The sequence below is a fragment of the Pan paniscus genome, chromosome 6 (assembly GCF_029289425.2).
Source record: "Pan paniscus chromosome 6, NHGRI_mPanPan1-v2.0_pri, whole genome shotgun sequence".
Lineage (NCBI taxonomy): Eukaryota > Metazoa > Chordata > Mammalia > Primates > Hominidae > Pan > Pan paniscus.
The window spans coordinates 60,014,994-60,035,785 of record NC_073255.2 but is presented as its reverse complement, the minus strand read 5'-3'; the positions used below and the strand labels follow the sequence as shown (position 1 = coordinate 60,035,785).

Here is a 20,792-nt window from a genome sequence, read left to right as displayed (position 1 = left end):
CGGACAGTGAGGATGAGCACGGGAGGAGAGTTCAGACGGGGAGGGGGAGATGGAGTTGGGTGGGCCCCACTCACGGATGCTGCTTAGTTCACGATGTGGCCTGCGCCTTACTGAGGCTTGCTCTAATGCGCTGGAGGGTTTAATAATGCGATCTGGGACACAGGGAGGCCAGGCTGGCATGTGACAGAACACAGTGACATGAGATGCTCATTAGAGGGACTCTTCCCAATGGAAGCACAGACTGCAATTTGTACCTGAATGACAAGGTAGCGCTGGGGGTCTCGGGCCATTTTGGAGAATTCGATGATCAACTCACGGAACTTTGGGCGACTATCTGCGTCTATCATCCAGCCTGGGGAAGGAATGAGAAAAAACAGTGCAATTAGAACACTGGAAGAAATGATAAAGATGGCATTGCTTAAAGAAGGCATTGGTGATGCGACACTTCCAGTCAAATAAGTGAAGAAAGAACCAAGTCTTTGTGGTAGACTTTTCTGTCTTGGCCAACTAGTACTGGTTACTGTTTAAAGACCATGCCAGCACTGTACATTTGAATCAGAATAACAATAATGCCCTCTAGTTTTTCTACGCCCACTCTTCCTGGGGTCAGCATCCTGTGTTACGCCTGAGGGGATGGAGCAGTGTGGGTCTGTGCAATTGCTCTCCGTGAACTATCCTGACTGCAGTGTGCCCTGCACCAAGGTCCTCACTCAACATCCACCCTTAGCATTCCTTCAGGTAGGAAACCAGATGCAACGTAGAAAAATAGGCTTTAAAGAATTTGGGGTTGGGACTGGGCCCCTACCCCCGGCGTCTCCAGTACAGCACATACCCAGTGGGCATGCATGCAAGTGAGAGGGCTGGCTGTGCTGGCAACTTCCACAGGAGGACACACTGTTAACTGTGCTGCTGCATGTGACTACCCAACAATCTAAATCCAGATTAAACAATTTGGAGGTATGGCTACTGCCTGGAAATCCTCATGCCTCTTGAGGGATCACATTTATTTTCCATCCACAGCATGTCAAGCTATTTTAGGCCAGACTGCTATGTGACCTTAGACAAATCACGTGGCTTCTCTGGATCACAGCTTCCTTAGCCCAAACCAAGGAAGTTAAAAAAGATCAACTCTGTGGTCTAGAGTTCAGAAAGGCATTAATATTTACATTAACTTGGCTCTGTCATATTCCCTATACAACTTTCTTTTGCAAATGCTCATCCCATGCATGTAATGCTACCTCCAGAGCCCACTGCACTCGTGAATCTGGTAGAATAATAGCATCAATCAAATTACACACTCTTATTTAGATTAAAATGTTTAAATGCCACACTGCAGAGACTTCACATAAATCCACTGGTTTAAAAGGTTTAAGTCAAAGCAGAAATGTTGACTCTATTAGCCTTATGTTGTTACTCACTGTCATGCATTTAAAAACATTCAGTCTCTCTGGTAACAGGCTTCAAAATATAGGGCAACTCGGTATTTCATTGAGTAACTCAGCGAATAGAATATTTTGGTGTAATGACTTGCAGAAGACTTTAGTTTTATTTGTTTGCTTGCAAACATGGGCAAATGTCGGGTCATACTGCCCAATGAGTCAAGAAGTATCTTTAAAAGAATGCTTGAAGGGATATTTACAGATGTTTCTGGATTTGTGTGCCTGCCTTAAGTAATGTGATGACATTTCTCCAGGGATGCAAAGGCCTCAGCTGTTTGGCTAAGAGCAGCCACCAAGGCTCAGCTAGGCAGTGTGGACAGCCCCACCAGTCACTCACACTTGACCATGATCATGTAGACATCGATGGTACATATGGGTGGCTGAGGGAGGCGTTCTCCTTTCTCCAGGATGGAGGAGATCTCGCTGGCAGGGATTCCGTCATATGGCTTGGATCCAAAGGTCATCAACTCCCAAACGGTCACCCCTGAGAGGATGAAGCAAGAAAAGAAGGCAGTGGGATCATGAATGAACAATCACAATCCCTTGCTTTAGTCATCATTACTGGTTACTGTTTCTTGATGTTTAGAAACCTACATTTCTGTAGTCTTGGGCAATTTGCTTCAGTGCTGGAAGCCTCAGTCTACCTCTCTATAAAGTGGGGTAATAACAGTATCTGTTTCACAGGATTGCTGTAAGGACCCAACAAGATAATACAACTGAAATGCTTAGTGCAATGCCCAGCAAGTAGTAAGTGACTGATAAGTGGTAAACTTTGGTAATTAACAATAAAGACAACAGTAACTCTACTAGCATAAGTATTATGCTCCAGACAGGATACACACTCAGTCACCTGCTCTGAGGGACCTGTATCTGCAGAATGAGGAAGATGCAGATTCTGAACAGGGCTGTAAACTGCACATTTTTAGATCATAAAAAAATTGGAAATGAAAAAACTTAAGTTCCATTTGATAAAAATAAAAACCTCAGGAAGAAACTGAATCCCTGAACAGACCAATAATGAGCTCCAAAATTGAATCAGTAATAAATAGCCTACCAACTAAAAACAAAGCCCAAGACTAGATGGATTCACAGCCAAATTCTACAAGATGTACAAAAAAAGCTGGTACCATTCCTACTGAAACTATTCCAAAAAAATTGAGAAGGAGGGACTCTTCCTTAACTGATTCTATGAGGCCAACGTCATCCTGATACCAAAACTTGGCAGAGATACAACAAAAAAAGAAAACCTCAGGCCAATATCTCTGAGGAACATAGACATAAAAATCCTCAACAAAATACTGGCAAATCGAATCCAGCAGCACATCAAAAAGCTTAAGCCACCACAATCAAGTCAGCTTCATCCCTGGGATGCAAGATTGGTTCAACATACGCAAATCAATAAATGTGATTCACCACACAAACAGAACTAAGGACAAAAGCCACATGATCATCTCAATAGATGCAGAAAAGGCTCTCAATAAAATTCAACATGTTTAAAATTCTCAATAAACTAGGTATTTAAGGAACAAACCTCAACATAATAGCCATCTATGGCAAACCCACAGACAACATCATATTGAATGGGCAAAAGCTGAAAACATTCCCCTTGAAAATTGACACAAGACAAGGATTCCCTCTCTCAACACTCCTATTTAACATAGTATTGGAAGTCCTGGCCAGATAAATCAGGTGAGAGAAAGAAATAATCGACATCCAAACAGGAAGAGAGGAAAACAGCTATCTCTGTTTGCAGATGACATGATCCTATATCTAGAAAACCCCATAGTCTTGGCCCAAAAACCCCTTAAGCTGATAAACAACTTCAGTGACGACTCAGTTGTACAAAATCAATGTACAAAAATAATTAGCATTCCAATATGCCAACAACAGTCAAGCTGAGAGCCAAATCAGGAATGCAATTCAATTCACAATTGCCACAAAAAGAATAAAATACCTAGAAATACAGTAAACCAGGAAAGTGAAAGATCTCTACAATGAGAACCACAAAACACTGCTTAAAGAAATCAGAGATGACACAAACAAATGGAAAAACATTCCATGCTCATGGATAGAAAGAATCAATATCATTAAAATGACTATACTGCCCAAAGTATTTTATAGATTCAATGTTACTCCTATCACACTACCAATGAGATTTTTCACAGAACTAGAAAATACAATTTAAAAATTCACATGGAACCAAAAAAGAGCCTGAATTGCCAAGGCAATCCTAAGCGAAAAGAACAAAGCTGGAAGCATGATGCTACCTGACTTTAAACTACAGGGATACAGTAATCAAAACAGCATGGTACTAGTACAGAAACAGACGTACAGACCAATGAAACAGAATAGAGAGCCCAGAAATAAGGCTGCACACCTACAACCATGTGATCGTTGACAAAGTTGACAAAAAAAAAAAGCAATGAATAAAGGACTACCTACTCAATAAATGATGACTAGCTAGCCATGAAGAAGACTGAAACTGGACTCCTTCCTTACACCATACACAAAAATAAACTCAACATGGATTAAAGACTTAAATGTAAAACCCCAAACTATAAAAACCCTGGAAGACAACCTAGGTAATACCATTCTGGATATAGGAATGGGCTAAGATTTCATGATGAAAACACATCAAGCAATTGCAACAAAAGCAAAAATTGACAAATGGGATCTAACTAAACTGAAGATCTTCTGCACAGCAAAAGAAACTATCGTCAGAGTGAAGACAACCCACAGAATGGGAGAACATTTTTGCAAGCTACAAATCTGAGAAGGGTCTAATAACCAGCATCTATAAGGAACTTAAGCAAATTCACAAGAAAAAATCAAAAATCCCATTAAAAAGTGGCCAAAGGACATGAGCAGACACTTTTCAGAAGAAGACATACATGCAGCCAACAAGTATATGAAAAAGAGCTTAACATCACTGATCATTAAAGAAATAAAAATCAAAACCACACTGAGATACCATCTCATACCAGTCAGATGGCTATTATTGAAAAGTAAAAAAAAAAAAAAAAAAAAAAATCCCAACACATGCTGGTGAGGTTGTGGAGAAAAAGGAATGCTTTTACGCTGTTGGTGGGAAGGTAAATTAGTTCAATTATTGTGGAAAAGAGTGTGGCAATTTCTCAGATAGCTAAAAGCAGAACTACCATTTGACCCAGCAATCCCATTACTCAAAGGAATATAAATCATTCTACCATAAAGACATATGCATGCGTATTTTCACTGCAGCACTATTCACAATAGCGAAGACATGGAATCAACCTAAATGCCCATCAATGACAGACTGGATAAAGAAAATGTGGTACATATATACCATGGAACACTAGGCAGCCACAAAAGAGAATGAGATCATGTACTTTGCAAGAACATGGATGGAGCTAGAGGCCATCATCCTTAGCAAACTAATGCAGGAACAGAAAATCAAATACCGCATGTTCTCACTTATAAGTGGGAGCTAAATGATGAGAACACATGGACACTTAGAGGGGAACAACACACACTGGGGTCTATAGGACGGTGGAGGATGGGAGGAGGGAGAGGATCAGGAAAAATAACTAATGGGTACTAGGCTTAATCCCTGGGTGATAAAATAATCTGTGTAACAAACCCCCATGACACAAATTTACCTATATAACAAACCTGCACATGTACCCCTGAACCTAAAATAAAAGTTAAAAAAATGTCAGGTACTAAAATCTAAAAAATACGAAATCACAATATAGATATAACAAGCATAGAATAAAAACCCTCATATTTTTCCTTCAAAATCAAACAACTATGATGGTTAAAAACAAGTGAAAGCAGTGATAATTTTAGAACCAGTGTTTTTTCAGACAACCCCGAGTTCTGATGGACCTCCCATCTCTGGGTAACAGAGGCCATTCCCAAATGGAACCACCTGAATTAATACACAGAACACAAGCTTAACAATGGAAGGAAAGCAATGGTTTGGGGGCAAGAAAATAGATTCTTGTGTCATCCCCTGCCCCCAACACATAGTCTATATGGATTTGTAAAAGAAAGACTGTCTCATTTCCAGATCTATGCAGTCAGTTTAACTACTATTTAACTAGGTTTTTAAACATGTATGATGAATTCTAGTGGGAAGACAGGTTATTAGGTTTTGGAACAAACAGCGAGAGAGAGGAGAGCCAGTATAGCTAGTGTTAGGTGGAGAATGGGCTGGAAGGTGTTGCGAGTTCTCTCTTTTTAGCTCCTTGGTACAACACACTAGACCCCTAATTTATTAAATTGAATAATTCGCCTTGACTAGAGACTAGAGAGTAGAGAAAACAGGATATGATTTTTAAACAAAAAATTCAGGCTCATGGTCTGGTAGTTCCAGTGGGCTGCCTAGGCCAGTGATTATAATCTGCCGTGGCAGCCTCAATGATGTGAAAACACACAATGTTTTCAGTGGGAACGGACTTCCTGAGAATGGGTGTGACCATATCAAGGCACTAAGCCCTGACTTTGAGAGGGCTTCCACTTGTGCATGGAGTGTGGGCATTGCGCTGGCACACACAGGCTATGCCTGGAGCATGACAGGAGGGGGACCTGGTGGACAGGAGAGTTGCCAGGGCCAGATGGCCCAGCAACCCATCAGTCATGGCCAGGTGCTCAGGTTTTATCTGAACATACCTGGAGGACCAAAGAAAGATGTTGAGCAGAGAATGAAAAGTCTGATAAAGTTAAAAAATATGCACTTTGGGAGGCCGAGGTGGGCAGATCATGAGGTCAGGAGTTCGAGACCAGCCTGGCCAACATAGTGAAACCCTGTCTCAACTAAAGATACAAAAAATTAGCTGGGCATGGTGGTGTGCGCCTGTAATCCCAGCTACTCAGGAGGCTGAGGCAGGAGAATCACTTGAACCCGGGAGGTGGAGGTTGCAGTGAGCCGAGACTGCACCACTGCACTCCAGCCTGGGTGACAAGGCAAGACTCTGTCTCAAAAAAAAAAAAAAAGTTAAAAAATATATGTGGCCTCTGTCTGAAGCATACATGAGGGGGAGCAAGTGAGAAGAGGGGAGACCAGCAGGAGACCGGGCTGTGCTTGGGGTGGGAGGGGCGGGTTGCGTGAGGACAAAATAAATGGCTTGGGGCAGGACCCCGGGGTTCCCTCGTGGAGAGGAGATACATTCTGAAAATGGCTGTAAATAACAATGCATCAGCAGACCTTTATTTCCTTATCTGTTCCATTAATTGAGGCAGCTCAGCTCACAGGTGCACACCAAACTTCACTTATTCATGGACACAAATCTCTGCCTTTGTATCATAAATCTTACATTTTAACAGAAGAGATAAAGACTCAGAAAATTTAAAAATGTGTATATATTTGGAAAATCAGAAAGTTAATAATGCTATAGGAAAAAGAAAAAATACTAAGTAAAAAAGGACGATATCCCAAATAATTTTGTTTTTGTAGTACTGACTAGATTATTCTTGGAAATTCCTTTCAATAGTGTTCTCCTCAAATACACATTTCTAGAGAGGTGAGGCGACTCCTCCCTTGCTCCTGTCACTGTAGATGGCTGGGGTAACTGATTTTCCTCAGTAAAGGGGTAGGTTCATGGGTTCCAGCCTTTCAGTAAGTTGCTGGGTGAAATTCAAGGACCAAGTGCAGTAATTCAGTGGAACATGCCTGGCACAGCAGTCAGAGACAATGTGTCTGCAACACTTTCTCAACATGGGAGGCCCTTGTAGGCTCAGGACAGGGCAGGGACCTAGGGCCAGGTGAGGAGAGGGGCCCTCGTGAGGATGGGTACAGGCCAGTGCTGGGCAACACTGGGATTCAGAAGAGGAAACAGAGAATCCCCCGGGGCCGGACCAGATGGTCCTCCCGAGAGCGAGAAGCAAGGGTCATCTCCCTTTCTTCTTTTATCCCTGCAGACACCATCAGTGTGTGTTTGTCAAGCCGTTCTCTCTGACACATAAGGGCCAGGGTAGTTCATCTTAAGCCTCATTTCTCTACCAGAACTATTCCCCATCAAGCTTCTTCTGCCACCTCCCTCTGGTTCACTTCAAATTCATGGCAATGTTAATGGTTTGGTTCACATTAAAGTTTGGTTGGACTTTGCAGGGAGAGCCGTTTCCTAAGCTCTTTCCCTCCCATACCCCCAACCCTGCCAGACGAGCTCATTGCAATCTCCAGTGACTTTTGGACGGCAGCTGGACTCGATTTCCTCTGCCGTGTTTTCTCAGTACAATAGATAGACAGCAATGATTACATTATCATTAGTCATTATCTCAAAAGAAAATACTTGCATGTCAGAGGATATAATGTAAATTAACTAACAATAAAAGCCAGCTTGGCCTCAGTACAAACTCATTAGCATCAGGATTATGACTCACCGTAGCTCCAGACATCACTCTGGTGGGTATAGATTCTGTGTAAAATTGATTCCAATGCCATCCACTTGATAGGCACCTTGGGATGGTGAGAGACAAGGCAGTGAGACAACTATTAGTTTCCCTCTGTTGGAAAAAGTTAACTCACTCTGGACCTAATTACAAGTGACACACACAGAGGAGCCAGATCACCCCGCGACCCGTCCCCCAGGCCTGGCGCCTCCTCCCGGCAACAGGGGATTTCAGTCTGACGGAGTTCAGGGCTGCTCTGGTAGGTTTCTGAGCACCCTCTGTGTCCTAGGCTGCTCTGGTGAGCTGGGAGCCCTGGTTGTGCCCAGTGGCCTCACTCATCCAGGTCTGCGTGTGTTTTCAGGACCCAGCATCATGGGGTTGGTGGCTGCTAGGAGCCAAGCAGGCCAGAGTGAAACCTCAGAGGGGCCTGGCTGTGGGAGGGCATTCGAGGGCCTGACAGGGGACGCGCACCCTTTAGTGCTGTGAGGGTCCCTAAGAGAAACCCAGCCAGTGAAGGGAGAGAAGGACTCCACTGCTGCCTGTCCCAGCCACGAGCCACAGACAGCCCTGGGAGCTCGGGTCCGCATGGGGCCTTTCCTGTTCCTTAGGTGTCCTTGACAGCAGTGGACCACCAAGGCAGCTGTGACCTTTCCCAACTGCGCTATTGAAGGGGGCTTATATATCCTGCAGGGAGAGACTGAAACCTAACCTTTGCTAATGATCACCTGGGGATAACATCCTCATTCACTGTCCCAGCAAGTACCGTTCCCAAAGCAGCTCTGGCTCACACTACCAGGAGACCCTGGCTGGACCCAGCTGCCAGCAGCAGCTGCTGCGAGCTCACCCAGAATGTCTGGAGAGCATCCTCCCCTGCATGTGTTAAACAATACAGCTAGTGGGAAGGCAGCCTGGTCCCTGGTGTCAGGAAAATGCTGGCTGACCTAAAGCCACCTCCTTACTTTGCCTCCTTCTGCATGATATTCTTTCTCTTCTGCACCCAGCAGTTTGGCCAGCCCAAAATCTGTGATCTTGACATGCTGCGGTGTTTTCACCAGTACGTTCCTGGCTGCCAGGTCGCGGTGCACCAAGCGACGGTCCTCCAAGTAGTTCATGCCCTGAAACAGAGAAGACCCTGCTGTGAGGGACAGATCATCATGGGAAGAAGCTCTGCATCCGAATTCAGGGTCATGTTCATGCCAGGCTCTGAGCCTCTCCATGTCGAGGACTTACGGCTGGCGAACGTTAGTGACTACTGATCCAAAGAATGGAAAGGCGCATGAAAGAAGATGTAACCCGCTGCTGACCATTAACTTTTCTCCATCCAGTTCCTCAAGTTTTAAGTCCAGAGGTGCTCGTATATGAGGACAAAGAAGAGCAGGGGCTCTGCTGCCCAGCTGAGACCTGGGCTTGAACTTACTGGACTTGCCAGGCTGACCTTCCTGCATGTGGTTTATCTGCAAAGTGGGGGTGGGGGGTGGCGGGGACCATGCCCTCCTCATCAAGCTGGTGCAAAGGAATGTCGTTCAGGGTTTTTAAGCCACACTCTCATTGTGCTTTCTTGGACTCTCTGATATGGTTCACTGCCTATGAAGATTTTTGTCCTGTTTTACTTTTCACTGGTTTATTATTATTATTATTACTGAAACCACATGGATACTGAAAATGCTTTTAGAAGACACCACTCTCCCCACCTCCCTGGCTGCCTCCACAATCTCGCTGCAATTGAAATCTCTGCTCTGAGAGTAAGAAAGAAATAATATGTGAGAAGCAGCCAGCACAGCGCCCAACAGAGTGAATTCCTAGAAATGCTACCCTGACCCTGGCTGATCCTGACCCACGGCCTCTGGTGTCCTTGTCCCATGCAACTTTCTCCCTGCTGGCTGCTGGGGTCACTGCTGACCCCTGCTCCTCCTTGCTTGATGGATGCCTACCTTGCTGAGCCCAACTGTCCCAGGCTTTGGCATAAGCATGGCAGCCTGCATCTCTCTGCAAGGGCCAGGCTGGCAGGTGGGAGAGGCTGGGAGGGGTCAAGTTCTGCAGACCTCTTATTATTGTTTCTACCACACTCTCTTCTCTCTCCACCAAGAGGGTGGGCCACCTTTCTAGTTCCCTTTATGGCTGATGTTCATGTACTTTCTAGTACAGAGTGGGCACGACAGAAATGCTTGCTGCGGTGCAGCAAACAGAAACAAACAGGCATCTCTAGCCTGCTCCACTCTGCCGCTCCTGTATGGAGGGATCCCACTGTAGTGTGACTGCAGGAAAAAGCTGTAGATGTGGATGGATTCCCAAGTTTTCTGGCAAATTGTTTTTTTTTTTTTGCATGAATATTACGTGAAAATGATTCGTTGAATTGGCATGCCAGAGCAAAATTAAAATTTTTTCTTTCTCAGGCAAAACCAGTCATCATAAGAACCTAGGGTCTCGCAAAGATGCTATGCAGAATTAGTCTTTGGGCGCCGTTTGTGAGGCCTTTAATGTTTTTCTCTTTTGGAAAAGAGACGCTTGCCTGACACCCACGTCTCATGACTACATGGACTGTCCCCTCACCCTGCACTGCCGAGAGTGCTCCTACGGGTTTCCGATGCTGCTGGACGTTAGTGCTTCCTTGCCTACTTAAGAGGAAATGAGCAGGTTCTTCTCCGGACAACACTTCCAAATTAGGAAGTATTATGTCAGGATGGTGGGTGGAAAGGGAGAGGAGAGGGGGGCAGAAGCCAAGGAAGCACTTCCCAAAAGAGGACTGGCCCAGACTCCCTGCTACTCTGGCAGCCTGGGTCTCCTTCAGAGGCAAGCTCCCTGCCCCCGCTGTCTGCCTCGTCTGACTCCTGGGATGTTGACTTGCTCTCTGCCTGGTACGCTGTCTCTTACAGAGCAAGGCCTCTGTTTATTAAATATCATGAACTCCTGCCCATTCGAAAGGGAGAGTTAGGCTCAGCCTCTTGCTGGTTCAACTGAGTGTCTACCTTCTCGGCTGTGTGAACTCCCAGGCTATCTCCTCTTCTCTCTTCTCTGTCCCTTAATTTCTCACCCTCACCCTTGCTTTCTCCTTTCTTTCTACCCTGTTTGTTCTTCACATTTGTACCTTTTGTTCGTTCTTCACATTTGTTGAAGGCGTCCTCTGTGGTAGCTGTTGAGCAGGAGTGGCACAGGCCTACGGTAAAGAGCCACACACAAGTCCCCATGCAGAGGACCAGGAACCTCTCCCTTTCTCCCTCTCTATTTAAAATGCGTGGTTTCTACATATTCATTAAGCCCACAAGGAGGCCCTCAGAGCACATTCCCAGCTTCGTTTCACCACCATTGCTAACTTTCATTCTGCCTCTTTAAATGCTTAGCGGAGATTTTGGTATACTGGGCACATTTTAAAAACGGCCTGTTGAAGAATGAACAACTGAATGAATGAATGAATGATTGGTGATAGCAGCTGACAGTGCTGAGCACTGGCGATGTGCCAGCCCTTTCACACACGTCCGTGCAGACACCTTTTCCATCCCAGTCCCCACACGACCACCTCGTTAGATGACCTGGGGTCCAGAGGCTGAAGCATGTGGCTGCACAGACCAAATACCCTGAGACCCCAAGACCACTACTGGGACCATGGCTTTAATTCCCCTGCTGGGAAATGCACCTGCTAAGCCAGAGGCTGCTTGGGGTTTTATATATATGCATATGTGTGTGTATATATATATGTATATGTGTATATATACACACACACACACACACACACACACACATTATGTGTGAGAGCATGAGACAGCGTGAGCACGCACCTTGGTCCCGTGCCTCTGGGGAAGTCCGCGTCACTCTGTCAATCTAACAAATCCAGCTGACCTCTGGCCCAGCCCTTCCCCGCTCCTCACACCAGGGCTTTAAAGGACCTGAGCCATTTCCACACAGTGTCTGTTTCCTCAGAACACCGGTCTTCACCAAAGGCGTGGGAAAGGGCAGAGAGCACAGGACATATTCTGGAATTCAGGTAATCAGTTGGAGGGTTTTAAGTCAGAGACAGCTTTGGGACAAGGAGAGAATCCCATGTGAACTTAGAGGAGACTTGACGCATGGGTCTCCGTCCCACTGCCGGCACATTTGAAAGGACAACTCTGTGCCTGGCGCAGTTATGCTTTAACTGGTCCCCAAAGATAAGAGCTGCGATACGGCCTGTGAGCTCCCAGGGTCCGAGCAGAGGTCGCAGGAAGAAATATCAACAAAGCCTCAGCGGGGCCTCTCAGGAAACTCAGTTCCTGCTTCTTCTCCGAGACCCTCACTTTAATTGAAATTAAAATATTTATTTTTGTTAATTACTACAGGAAAACTGGAATGAATTTTGAAATACAGCACTGAGGTTAAAAGGGGATTTGAAAAGCCAGCCTGGAACTTCCACTTACAAAAAAGAAGGCTCTGCTCCACATGGCTGTCGGGGCTTATTCTGGCAGGGTACCCCAGAGCGAGGGGCGGGGGCTGTGTTTGACCTTGAAGGGCTGGGTGTTCCCAGGGGCTGCCGCACCCCACGAGTCTTGGGAGGAGTTCAGAGTGAGAGGCGGGAACTGGATTGTTTGTGTTCTATTTTGTAAATCTCCTGTGGAAGAGCTCATGGAGCAGTGACTTAGGCAGGAAGTGGAGGAGGGGAGGACGAGAAGGCCGCGTGGTTCTGGTGGAGTGGAGGGCTTTCCTATCAACACTATTTTGTTGTTGCTGTTGTTCAGAAGTATTTATTTAAAGCAAGATCAGAAAGAGCCTTAAGGTTCATCATCTTCAAAATAACCCACCTCTACCAGAACCATGCTGAGACCAAGACCACCATCACCCTTCCCCTGGGGGCTGGGGCTCACCCCTCACCTCCACTTTGGGCTGGTCCTGAGGCAGGCAAGGTCAGACACTCCTGGCCACAGCTAGGGAGAAGGTGAGGGGCCCCGCAGGGCTTTCTCAGGCCTCATCTTCCAGGATCCCCCTGTACAAATGATGGTGTTCTCCCCTCAACCTTTTAGCCCTTGGGGTGCAGGTGGGGAGGGCAGCCCCACCCCAGAGACCCACCTGCAGCTGGTAGAGGTAAGGGATGGGGTTCAGGGGGGCTCTGAAACTACAGATCTGATGAAGTTTTAAAGCAGAGTGGTCACCAGGAGAAGCCTCCGCTCCTGTCTCTGGACTCCAGATCTCAGAGCATCTGTGGCCTTGAGCTCCCTAAAAAATGGAAGAGTCTGTGCCTCAGGCCAGCTTGCCACCTTCCCAGGCAGGCATAGAGTAAGTGCTAGACCTCGGAAGAGGCAGGAAAGTGTCAGAATGTCCTATTCCTAGACAGAAGTGGTGCAGCACGGGCACCCTGCTGCGCAGGGAGGGAGGGCTGCTGGGACCCCTGTCCTGAGAGTCATGCTCTGAGCCGGGGCATCCATGCAGGCTGAGAGGCTGCACCATGCAACCAGGCCACCTGGATCAAATCCTGAGATCTTGGCAAGTGACGTAAACACCACATGCCTTTGTTTCCCCATATGTAGAATGGATTAATCAGAGGGTGGACTGAGTTTATGTAGAGACAGCACTTACTTAGATAGCACCCATGGAGAGTCCCGGGTAGGTGCTCATGATTGTCACCATTTCCTCCAAATGCCAAATCTATTCTCTCTTCTTCATTCCTTTTGCAGCGACCTTGAATTTGGCCACCATCTTGCCTTTGTGATGAGGCTCCATGTGCTTGGCCCTGAGGGGTCCACCCCTCCTCCCCAGTGTCCCTTATCTGGTGGCTTCCTCCCTGTCCTCAGCATCTCCCAGTCAGAGTCACTTCCCCACCCTCAAGTGCCTTCATGCCCTGTCCGCAGCCAACTCTCACCCACAGAGGCCTCCTGGACAGGGAAAGGACCTGTCACGCTGTTTGGTCTGCAGGACTCACGGCTCTGGAGGGTGAGGGGCCATCTGGCTTGTTCACTGCTATCTTTCCAGAGCCAGGGGGCTTGGCTGACAGACCCATTCCATTCAAACTTGGAGCTCACCCTCCCTGCGCCTTGCATGGTGGCCTCACTACAGCTGCGCCTCCTGCTCTGACCTGCTTCCCTTCCTGCTCTGTATTTGTTGGCAAACTTGGGGAGATAAGAAATTTTGTCTTACTTCTATATGTATTTCATGTGATGCTTAACACTAGCAGGTAAATGCTTAAGAAATAACTAGTCAAAATGTCTAAAGATGATGAATGTGCTTCAACAGCACTGTGGGCTTTGTCTTTTTAGTGATATACTAAAGTGATCATTAGGTTAAGTTTAGCTGCGACCCTTTGTGGAATACGCAAGAACAAATAAAAAAAATAACTCACATAACTGAAATCTCTGGTCCTTGGACCTAGGAATCCACAAAGCTGTGTGATGTGAACGTGCTGGGTAAGTCATCCTCTCTGGCCCAGTGCAGATGGGATCAGGAGGTGCAGGGCTGAGTCACCACCCTGGGGCCACAGTTAGTCAGCAGGGGTAGGCTCTGCCGAGTCCTCATCTGAGGATGGGAAAGCCATGAGGGGAGGGAGCAGACCTGGATGACGAAGGCCGGAGCCCTCCGGGACCTGCCTTGCAGTTGCATTGGAAGCAATGTAGAGCAAGCCAGGGTCTCTTCTCCATGACAGCCTATCTCCACCAACACACTGTGGCCCTTCCTCAGTGCTCCACCCAGTGTCACTTTCACTCTCTCACAGTCCTGCTTGTGTGCTATGACACGCACACAGCACGATCTGTCAGCGTGGTTTTCGTGACCTGGCACCTAGGAATAGGCCTGAGTGGCCTGGAATGTGCTGGCACCACCAGCTTGGAGTCTCCTTCCCTGTCTCCCGGTGTGGACGGGTTAGCCCGGCCCACTCAGCTCATCTTCCTTTCCCTCCCATTAGCAGCTCACAGGCACTGGGGCTTCTTGTCAGTAGCAGAGCCGTGAAAGCACCTAGGGCTTTTTAAAATGGACTTGGACCAAATTAAGTAGCCCACGTACTTGAAAAAAGGAGCCTTTGAAGTTTTCTTTGATGTTCATCTGTATTAAATTTTACCTCATAGATGGAACTAAGTATAGTTTGGTGCTTATACCGTTGTGGTCAGAGAGTGCCATGTGTAAGCCAGTTTCATTCTGAGAGCCCTGCCCCGCCGCTACCGTGCATTGTTCACCAGGCCTGGCCTCAGGACTGTAAACTGATATTGTTTGCTGTACTAAAGAACCACATCAGTGTCTGCCTGAACACTCAATTCTGTGAGACTGTAATCTGCATTAGGTGATGAGAAAGCTCTGTTGTCCAAACAGTTTGGAAGAATGTGAGATGAGTTGCAGTCTGAATGGCAGGACTCTGCAGTCCTGGGCATGGGAGGCTCCACGGGGAGAGGGTGGCGCAGGAGCAGGGCTTTCCAAACGGCACGGATGACGGGATCTTTGGATGACTGTGCCGTGTGATTTATTCTGGGATTTACTAGCTGGCTTGTAAATCCCAGGAAGAGTAGATAGGCTTTCTTAAGTCTAACTTACTCCCAGTGCATGAAAGCCACTGTGAGCTCCTGTGTGGGGAATTTAGGAGGCACCTGCTCTTTCTGGCTAGTAAGCAAGTGGTGTCTCCGCAAGCTCCTGAGATGGTTTTGCATATGGAGAACAAACTCCATTTTCCTTGTAGATGGCAAGGGATGTCTCTCTCATGGTCTACTGGTCTCATATGGATTCCTCCCAGGACACCTCTGTTTTTTTTCTTTTTCCTTTTGTCTAGTTGATATAATTTTATGTAATCTCTTTGGCAGTTTAGTCAGGACAATGAAACTTGCATAACAGTGGCCAGCTCTCCCATCAACATTTAGAAGAAAACTTCCCTAGATAGTTTGTGCCTTTGTGAATCAACACAGGACATTTAAAAGCCAATAAATCCCATTTTGAGGATGCCAGGAGTTTAGTTTCTGGTCAGCCACTAAGTGTTTCTGGGTAGTTTTACTTCAAACGTTTAAAAAGAAAATTTTTTAATACTCAGATACATTGTAAGTAACCCAAGAGCAAATTTCTATCGTCACAATTTGGGGAATCACTGTTTTCATTTCCCTCCAGGGACAGCTGTTCCATCATTGCAACTATTCAAATACAGAGGAATGAGGTTTCTCTTGTGAACTAAAAAGCAAATCTAACAGAGACAAAGCGTTAACTGCCCGTAATGTAAAAGGACTTCAAATCAAAATAAAGCTAATCAAAGTACAACAAACACAAGAATGGCTTTAAATAACAGGTTGAAATTGTAGGTAACATTATGCAGAAAACTGTCATGGAAAACTTTCAGGCCCTGGAAACTTAAACTCAGGCTTTCAGTAACTTCTGCTTAAATGGGACCCGCACTAAGTTTATTCTCTGTAATGGACACTATTATATTCGTTTGTAGAAGGCTAATTTTTGGGGTCAAATAAACCTCCACTTATCTAGGTCAGGCCAACTGGAATGTGAGCATGAGAAGGAGCGCTGGAGAGCAGGTCATGAGCAGCAGAGATCAGGAGCAATGGCGGGCATGTGATGGTCATGCTGCGCCAGGGAATGAGGGTTGGCACAGATGTAGATTAGGAAGATGTTTCTGGGTATATTTTAGTGGATGCTCCAACCTAGGTCAGCCAAAGGGGATCAAAGGAGGAAAAGAACACTCAGTGGGGATCAGCCATGTGCTGGGCCTGTGGTGGGCGATGCGAAGGGGCTCACTGCCCTCCCTACCTCCTAGAAAGACAAGGGGCAGAACACACTCCACAGTCGGGAGACCAGGCGCAGAGAGGCCAGCAACGTGCCCACGTTCACACGGCGAATGCGCCAGAATCCAGATCTGAATCCACAGTCCACTGGAGTCCTGAGCTCATCCTATATTGGGGGAAACCTGCCAAGACTACGTGCCCCTTAAGGAAAACGGTCACATACACATTTCACACGGATGGCCCGACCACCTCTCCACCATGTGAGGAGTCACCTTTGTGGAGCTGGGGGTTACTGGGAGATGATTAAGAACAGCTGTGGACTGTTGGCCCCCTCTGATGAACGGAGGAAGGGCAGCTCCCACATGCAGGGCCGGGTTTGGGGAATAGCCAGGGCTCACCTCCCGGTTGGGACAGGTAGGCACAAACTCAAGTAAGCCATAAACCAACCAGATATTCTGGGGCAATATGTGCTAAGAAGAAACTAAAACCAGGTGATAGAGACTGCCTGGGCAAGGAGGGCAGTGCTCTCCATTCCCTGCTTCAGATAACCAGGAGGAGAGCTAGGGAAGCAGGTCTGGGTTCCAGGTCAGGGCATGAGTGGATGTAGCTCCACACCCAGCAACATCTGCCCCAGGCTGACCACCCCCTCCCCAAGACAGTGGGTTGCACAGTGTCTCCACATTTCACGTCTACCCAAAACTGCAGAATGTGACCTTATTTGGAAATGGGGTTTTGCAAATCTAATTAGTTAAAAGTCTTGAAATGAAATCATCCTGGATTTAGGGTGGGTCCTAAATGCAATGACTGGGATCTTTTTTAATATATATATTTATGGAGTGCAATGTTTGTTTTGACATTTATACACATAGCGGAGTGATCAACTCAAACTAATTAATGTATCTACCACTTCACATATCTGTCATTTTTTTTTTGTGCTAAGAAGATTTACAACAGACTCTCTTAGCAATTTTCAAACACAATGACTGGTATCTTTATTAAGAGAAAGGAGAGGGCCTGCGGTTGCAGAGACACAGGAAAAGGCCATGTGAAGACGGAGGTTGACATGGGGAGGTGCAGCCACAGCCCAGGGATGCTGGGGCCACCAGAAGCCAGAGAGGCAGGAAGGATCCTCCTCAGAACCATTGTGGGAGCATGGCCTTCTAGACACCTGGCCTCCAGAGCCAGGAGGGAATAAAGCTGTGCTATGTTGAGCTACCAAGTTGGTGATGATTTGTTGTGGCAGTCTTGGGAAACAAATGCAGCCACACACAGAAATAACAAGCACCTCCCAATAAAAAGAGGCCCTGGCATCCGAGGCACACAAGACCCTCTCCCGGGACCACTGTCTAACAACAGTGATAGGAGTGTTCTACTCTGTGGCCCGGGTTATGACCATGAGAATGGCAAAAATATTCAGTGATTTTTGTGCTCAGAGAAGCATGAGCGCTGCCCACTTCCTGGGGTGCTGGGGGCCGCCTGTGGCTGCAGCTGAGAAATCAATGCCCGATGATGCTGGAGTAAAAGGGGCTGTGCAGGGTGTGCTGCTATCTGGTTATCCTGGGAGGTGGTCCCTGCTTCTACAATGCGTCCCAGGAGCTCTGCCATGGGAAGGAGCTGACCCAAGCACCACGGCTCCCAGCAAGAGCCTGCCTGGTGGTGTCAAGGGCAGATGCTGGCATAAGAGCGCTCCAGATGTTTTTGTTTGTCTTCTTGTAGGTCACCTTTTACATCTGCCTGGAGTTGGGTGAGCGCCTCACGAATGACTCGGCAGGACTGACTGCCACTGCTAACCAGGGGGATGCAAGCAATGAGGAGGACCTGCCCAGGCCGGGTGGGTGTCTGCTCCCTCCCTCTGGTCCCTGGCACATCTCTGGACCCCCTGCCCTGCTGTCGGAGAGAGATGACTGGCAACGGCGTATTGTCAGAGACAGGGCCTGCCTGCAAATCCTTTAAAGTCAATGGGATGAAATGTATACCCATTGTTAGAAAAAAATAGGACTTAGCAAGTTGAGTGCAAATAACTGATGCAAGACTGGGATGGAGATGGGAGGGGTTTGGGGCAAAAGCAGAAGTCTTTCTGGGTCCGCACCAGCTGTGAAATACCTGGCTTGTTGTTCTGTGCCTGTCTCCAGCACCCAGGCAGGGCTACCTGACCACTTTGCTCTCTCAGCCCTGCCCTGGCTCTGGAGCGAGCCTGTGGAAAGGGGGACACTTAGCCAAGGCCCCAGCCACATAGCAGCAGCAGCTGCGCCCTCTGTCAGCTCCTTGCACCTCCTCACTGGGCCTTCTGCAAGGCACCTGCTCCACTCCACCACTATCACCTGGGTCCTCCTGGCCTTGGCCTGGCTTGCTTACCTTGTTATCAAGTCCTGACTGGGGGAAGCAATATTCCTTCTCCACTACAAATCACCACAGTATTCACAAAGAATTCCAGAGAAATAAGAACAGAGACATCAGACCATACTGAGCACTCAATAAAGAGAAAATTCTTCAAAGGTAGCTGATTGATGAGAGTTTCCACATGCAGGTGGGACAGGCACTGGTTTGTGCACAAGAAGATCAACTTGACTGAATCCAAAATAAAGGAATGTGTGTGTGCTGCATGCACGCACACACATATCCCCATGGCAAACTCTTGCTATCCCAGGAGCGCAGACCGCATGTGAGGATCCTGGCTCCTTATCTCCCCTCCCCATATCTCCCCTCCCTGATTACCTTTGCGATCTGCACACACCAGTTGAGCAGGTACTGGGAGCCAATATTGTCTTTGTGTTCCCGGACATAGTCCAGGAGGCAGCCGAAGGGCATGAGCTGCGTGATGAGCTGCACGGTGGAGGTGAGGCAGATGCCCAGCAGGCGGCACACGTGGGGGTTGTCCACGCTGGCCATCACGTAGGCTTCCTGGAGGGAGGGAGAGGCACGTCAGTGTGGCTTCCCATGGTGGCCAGAAGGAGGGGCACATGGACCCCTTCCAGGTGAAGACGCACGAATGCGATCTTGAGTTTCAAAATACGTACTCATGGAGGAAAAGCTGTGCCTGCAAAAGACCTAGCACAGGGACGTTTACGCAGGGCTGTGAAGTGACAGATGCAGTGGGAGGGGGCCCCTCCTGGGTGCATCTGGGGATTCCCCATGACAGAGAGGCCCAGGCAACAGTGGCCATGAGGAGCACATTGGAGAAAGGAGGAATCGGAGTCACCTGATCTCTGAGTTTGGGAACTGATAGTATCTTTGTTATGAAGACCTCCGCCTCAAGGTTAAGGATGCTGTGTTTTAAAATATCATGAGGGCCTGTAGGAATCTGTGTGGGGTCCGGAACACCCTGGGTAATGACTGACCCTGCACATCAGGAACGCTGGCTGTGGGTGCTGCAGAGGACAAGCGATGGAGAAGGCATCCGGGGAGCACCGAGCCAGCAGGGAGAAAGGCCTCCCTTCCCCACAGGCCAGGCTTGGCCCTGACTGTGCTCTGGGAAATGGGTGGGCATTTGGGCTGGGGACCCTGCCCACAGCACCTCTGCAAAGAGTAGCTGGATAAGCTCTTTCAATAGACCAGTCCCAGGTTTTGAAATGGACAGAGCATTCAATCTACAGTGACTAAAGGCTGCCTGGCTGCCCGGGACCCATTTCTAAAGAGAAGTGGTCTCTCTGTGCTGCGCCTCCAGGCTCCCTATGGGAAATCCATGCTGCACTGAGTCAGGCATCTGCTGCCCTGCTAATTCCGGCTGGCTGCCAAGGCAGGGGCCTTCCTTTGACAGAGCCATAAATACAGACTTTATTTTAACCCTTCTGCTATTCTTGGGCTGAGGAAGCTAAATTTATTTGCAATCAGGCACACAATGGGGCCCTCTTTTCTGTCTGACTGAGAATGAGGGAATCCCCAATTTCCACCCATAAATTCTCTTTCTCTTTAAAATACAAACGGTGGTGACCTTTTATTCAGATATGGAAAAGAACACACAGACTGTAGCAGAATGCATCCAGAGCTGCTTTTCACATCTCAGCAATGCCTGTGTTTTGAGTGTGGACTTGGGCAAGTTAGTTTCTCTGCAGAAGTGAACACACTGAGCCAGGCTCTGAGATAGGGCGCTGCTCCAGGGTGCCTGGGCAGGTCAGGAGCAACAGGCCGGCGGGAGGCAGGGTGGAGATAGGAGACAGGAGACAAAGGCAAGGTGGGGCGAGGGGATACAGACAGTGGACCCTCAGTATCTGGGGAATTGGTCCAGGACCTCCCTCAAATATCAAAATGTGAGGATGCTCAAGCCCCTGATATAAAATGGCACAGCATTTGTGTGTAACCTACAGACATCCTCCCATCTACT

General features: G+C 47.6%; 1 protein-coding gene across 1 annotated transcript in view; it reads right to left on the bottom strand.

Annotated features, from left to right (window-relative positions):
* Positions 1–20,792, bottom strand: part of EGFR (epidermal growth factor receptor) — a 193,522-nt gene that overhangs the window by 10,634 nt on the left and 162,096 nt on the right. The window contains exons 20-24 of the mRNA XM_034964127.3: positions 19,187–19,372; positions 8,771–8,926; positions 7,803–7,878; positions 1,777–1,923; positions 255–352 (exon numbers count right to left, since the gene is read on the bottom strand). Of these exons, the coding sequence (XP_034820018.1) occupies positions 255–352; positions 1,777–1,923; positions 7,803–7,878; positions 8,771–8,926; positions 19,187–19,372 (663 nt within the window). The remainder of the gene's footprint in view (positions 1–254; positions 353–1,776; positions 1,924–7,802; positions 7,879–8,770; positions 8,927–19,186; positions 19,373–20,792) is intronic.